This window comes from Benincasa hispida, chromosome 11 (assembly GCF_027475165.1).
Source record: "Benincasa hispida cultivar pf3 chromosome 11, pf3_genome.v1.1, whole genome shotgun sequence".
Taxonomy (NCBI): Eukaryota; Viridiplantae; Streptophyta; class Magnoliopsida; order Cucurbitales; family Cucurbitaceae; genus Benincasa; species Benincasa hispida.
Genome location: NC_143488.1, coordinates 35,912,607 through 35,918,049, shown reverse-complemented (window position 1 = coordinate 35,918,049; position 5,443 = coordinate 35,912,607). Strand labels below are relative to the sequence as shown.

The window sequence follows — 5,443 nt, the reverse complement described above, 5'->3', positions numbered from 1 at the left end:
CTATTTGAAATAATTTTCCTTTAATAAAACGGCAATATTTTTAAACGAAAAAGTAATAAAAAAATTAGTTCCTTTTTCACATGAGTGTGGTTATCCGACCCCGTTCGTCCTCCTTTTGGTTTAAGAAGTGCGTGCGTGCGTGCATGGAGAAGGTTTCTATTTCCCCCACAACTACGGTTTGGAAGCTCTCGTGCAAGCTTTAAAATCTTCCAATGTGAGACAACATACTATTTTTCTCTCAAATTTTTTTTTCTACTATGAATCAAAAGATTGAGTCATTCCAACAAGGTAAAACCACACGGATTTATATCCATAATAAACAAATATAATATCATAGTAAATATATATATATTTTTTAAAGATAAGTGGTCATAGATAGAGATTTCATTATCCTCTTTTATATATACACACATACATATATGTCATTTAATTTTATGGCAAATATCAATTTATACCCCTATACTTTGGAGATTGTATGAATTTAAACCATAAACTGAAAATTGTATCAATTTAAACCTTAAACTTCCGTATCAATTGAACCTCTGAACTTTGGGATTTATATCAATTTCAATAATTATATCAATTTAAACTATGAATTTTCACAAATATATCAATTCAAATCTTGAACTTTCATAAACATATAATTTAAACCCTAAACATTCATAAATGTATCCAAATAAAACATAATAGAGGGTTTAAGTTGATACAATTATGAAAGTTCAGGATTTAAATGGATACACTTATAAAAGTTCAGAGTTTAAAATGTTATAATTATTAGTTTGAGGTTTAAATTGATAAAATTTCTAAAATTTGTGATTTAAATTGATACAACTATTAGTTTATGGTTTGAATTGATACAATATCCAAATTTTGAAGATATAAATTGATATTTGCCTTTAATTTTATTATTCAACGTGGATGTAAAATAATTACATTTTTTGACAATCCATATGATCGTACTCGTACGAACTTTGTTGAACGTACAAAGGAGTTAAAAGTTGTTACAATTTCGAGTACTTAATTTCTAGTCAAATTTGTTACATCCCCCAAGATGCAAAAGTTTAGAGACGTTATTTAATTAATGTTGGGAATTATGTTATAGTTTATTTATATATTTTTTTTAATTTCGATTAAAGAAAGAGAAATAGAAAACAACAAAGAATTCAATTTGAATTTGTTCTGGTCCGAAGCTTGACCAGTTCCATGTTGTCAACCAGTTCTACTATCCACCAAATTTTTTTATTTTTATAAAATTCAACTAATACTCCAACAAATATTTTAAAATAAATTACTAGATTCGTTATTGCCGTTCCCACACACATATTATAAATATTTAACGTAACAATGGTAGGGTAGGTACCAACCATAACCTTTTAGATTGATAGTAAGTATTAGGATAAAAGTTGATTCGATTTTATTGATTTTAGGGTCAATCAAGTATCACTAAAAGAGAATTTAAACTGATGTTCAATCAAGAACATTTTTGTTTGATCCAATTTATTATCGGAATGGTTTTTGAAATTGGACATTTTTGTTTTTTTTTCTTAATATCTTTCTAAATAACAAAAATACATGCTCCATAATAATTAGTCAATAACTAAAATACTAAAAGATACCTAATGTTAGAGTTTATTTTTAATGGTATATACATATCTCCTTGATTGATTCAATTTTGATCGTCTTTCTTATGAAAAACCATTCCAAACAAATACATTTTTGGTTTTTTCTAAATATAATCAAATTGTCCAATTTTATACTAAAAATCAAACTTGCAGATCAATTGGGTTGGTTTGGTTCTCGATTTTTCAATTTTTTATTATACTCCCAGTAAATATTGAGAAACGAGTACCTAAATTATTTATGTTGATGCTTGAATATCTTGCTATTTTGCTTGGGTAATGATCCTTCTCAGTAAATAGTGTCTTACCACTAAGTTATAGTCAATATTATTTTGGTGCTTGGAAATTTTAGAAAGTTGTTCTATAGAACAAAAATTCCCTGATACCTTGAGACAATAATTCTTTCTTTCTTTTCATAAATTTGATATAATATTTCAAAACTTAATTTAGAAATATTACAGAACATTATGACGGAAAAGAGAGATGAATAAAAGGAAAATCAAAATACCAAAATAATTCAATATTTTTTTAAATAAATGTTTTGAAAATTATATTACTGAAAAAAAAAAAAACTTAAATAAAAATAAAAAATTATAATCAAAACAAAAATTCTTAGGTGTATCTAAAACATCACACATCTTTATGCATTTCACCTTTCTTATACACATACGAAAATTAATTAAAATATAAAAAAAAAAAACAAAAACAAAAAAACAAAAAAAAAAGTAAAAAGAACTTGTTATCTTTTTTTAAGAGTAAAAATACAGAGTCCTGTTTCCGACAACTTTTTAAATTTGCTATATTATTGGAATGGAAGGAAGGGCAAAACAGTCTTTTCACAAATCCGGGTCAAACAAGGCAACTACTTCTTCACAACAGATCCCAAACCTGACCCAAAATACATAATTAAATAAATAAATTCCGTCCGATCTGGATTACCATTCTTATATCCCAATGGGTCCCACAAAAAAAAGATCAAACGGTCAATAACGAAAGATGTCTGTTGACCGCTGACCTAAAAACCAGAAACACGTTTGACTCAAAAACCACACGATAATTTCTCTAAACAGCCGCCAACCCAGAGAGGTTATTATTATTATTTTATTAGAAAAAATACAAAAGTAGAAAATTGAATTGAGTGGTTATGGTTGTAATCCCCTGATTCTCGGACCATTATAAATCCTTTCTTTCTTGCTCCCCAAGGCTACGGATTTCCTGGAACCTTCTGGAATCTCGACGCCTAACGAAAGGCGTCGAAGATTTCTTGAGCCCCAAGCCTACTCATTCTTACCAACTTGAACAGCCGTCGCACTGAAACCGCAAAGCACAGGATTATAATCCTTTGTCGGTTATTTTCAACGAAGCCAGCCCACTACTTATAACGGACTGGTCATTGCTTTCATGGACAATCGGAGAAGAATCGACGTGAAGGAATTTGGTCCATTGTTTTGATTTCTAGCGATGAATCGTATTGTGATTAGGAGTTTTGCGAGGGCTTTGGTTAATAATAGCCGGAGCTTTGGCTCCGTCGCCGGGGTTTCCGTTGGTGGCAGTGACGGTGCTATGAAGGTTACTTTCGCGGCGGTGGCGTCGCCGGGGACGAGGTACCAGCCGTTGGCGGATGGGGGATTCCAGTGGAGGAGGTTTTTGAGCTCGTCGGCGGCGGTGGCAGAGGAACAGGGGAAGGTGAAAATGGAACAGGGGATTAAGGATATTGAGAATCAGGAGAAGAAGGAAAAAGAGAAGGAGAATGCTATGGTTTCTAGTTATTGGGGGATTTACAGGCCGAAGATTACTAGGGAAGATGGGTCTGAATGGCCTTGGAATTGCTTTATGGTATGAATTTGGTCTTTGCTTTATTTGCCCTTTTCAATGATCTGTTCTATTGACTTTAGAGGGAGCTTCTAATTCGTTTGTTGTACTTTTGTCCATCAACTGTTTGTTGCTTGCTTTTAGCCTTAAATTGTGTGTCCTTTTCTGGGGGTAATTCGATACTCTTTAAAGTTCGCCTGATTTGGCTTTGGGAGATCCGATTAAACGTTTTGTAATCCAGTGTTTTGATCAAATCCTTTTCGTTTAAGTATGAGAATGGAGTTTCGCAACTGTTGTTTTCCTGTTTCTTTAATGAATTGTGGTTCTGAAGAAACTGTTGCTGTAAATGCAGCCATGGGAGACTTACAGAGCAGATTTGTCCATAGATCTTGGAAAACACCATGAGCCGAAAGCTTTCCTGGACAAAGTCGCTTACCGCGTTGTGAAGCTTCTTCGGATCCCAACAGATATTTTCTTCCAGGTGGGTTAATCTGATTTGTTTGCTTTTCACTGAATTCTGAGTGGTTCAATCAATTTTGAAAACCCTTCTTACAAGAAACAATCGGATGATTCTAAATGTGGAAAGTTCCTCTGGTCAACACAACGTGTTTGCCTTTCTTTTACGGTAGGATTCAGGTTTAGAAATCCAAGTAACTCTTCAACACAAGTTTAAGATATAGTTTTTAAAGTTTGATACATTGTCTAGAATTCATTTCAGTTTCTACGTTGTGCAGAGACGCTACGGTTGTCGAGCAGTGATGCTTGAGACGGTGGCAGCAGTGCCGGGGATGGTTGGAGGGATGCTGTTGCATCTGAAGTCTCTGAGAAAGTTTCAGCACAGTGGGGGGTGGATTAAGGCCCTGCTTGAAGAAGCAGAGAATGAGAGGATGCATTTAATGACCATGATTGAGCTAGTGCAGCCCAAGTGGTACGAGCGGCTGCTTGTGATCACAGTGCAGGGAGTCTTTTTCAATGCCTTCTTTGTTCTCTACTTGATGTCCCCCAAATTGGCTCATAGAATTGTTGGCTATTTGGAAGAGGAAGCCATCCATTCTTACACTGAGTACTTGAAGGATATCGACGAGGGAAAGATCGAGAACGTCCCCGCTCCTGCCATTGCCATCGACTATTGGAGGCTGCCTAAGGATGCAAGGTTGAAGGATGTTATCACAGTCATTCGGGCCGATGAGGCACACCACCGCGACGTGAACCATTTTGCTTCTGTGAGTAACTCTGCTTCCTTTTGTGTCCAACATACTTTACTGTAAAGCTTGTGTCTACAAGGTACCAAATTTTAAAAATCGTCTAATAAGTCTTGAAGAATCAATACCAGTGCTCTATCATTTCAATTTTCTTGTCTAGCAGATCGATTGATTTTATAAAAGTCGAATATTTCAAATACCTAAATAGATATAAATTGAACATAGTATTAAATGGCATGGTTTTGTTTATGTGCAGGACATCCATTTCCAAGGGAAGGAATTGAGAGAATCAGCAGCGCCTCTGGGATATCACTAAACACACAATTTTTTTTTCAGTGTTTTCGGATTATAACCCTGGAGAGAACCTTGTTTTGTGTTGTTGAGGTGTACAAGTGGGAAAGCTTAATTTGGTCTCAATTTCTAGTAGATGTGTATGTCGTAATTTGTACATAGGTTCTCTCTTGAATTCGCGTCTAATAAAGACCTTCATAAGTTTTATGATTACTATAGTTAGTTTTAGAAAGTTATATTTTGAAAAAGAAAAAGAAATATGATTGGTCCTTACAAAATAATAATAATAATAAATAAATAAAATTGGCATTCCTTTGAAAGGCTCATTCTCTTTTTTGAGGAAAGAACTTAACCTCCCTCGTTCTTGAGAGAACAAGTGGACAGAGATTTCTTTCATTTGCATGTAAGAAAATAGTAGAATTGAAAAGTTTAAGGGTGTGTTTGGTGTGTGATAAAAGTAGAGAGTTGAGTTGAGTTGGTAATTATTATCTAGAGAATTAAAATTGTCTGTGTTTGTTT

At 33.7% G+C, this 5,443-nt stretch overlaps 1 protein-coding gene across 1 annotated transcript; it reads left to right on the top strand.

The window, feature by feature from the left end:
• Positions 1-2,682: 2,682 nt before the first annotated feature.
• Positions 2,683-5,137, top strand: AOX2 (alternative oxidase 2). The gene is made up of 4 exons (XM_039020773.2): positions 2,683-3,455; positions 3,784-3,912; positions 4,166-4,654; positions 4,890-5,137. Exons 1-4 carry the CDS (start codon positions 3,081-3,083, stop codon positions 4,947-4,949), a joined length of 1,053 nt encoding a protein of 350 aa, XP_038876701.1. The 5' UTR covers positions 2,683-3,080; the 3' UTR covers positions 4,950-5,137.
• Positions 5,138-5,443: the final 306 nt, after the last annotated feature.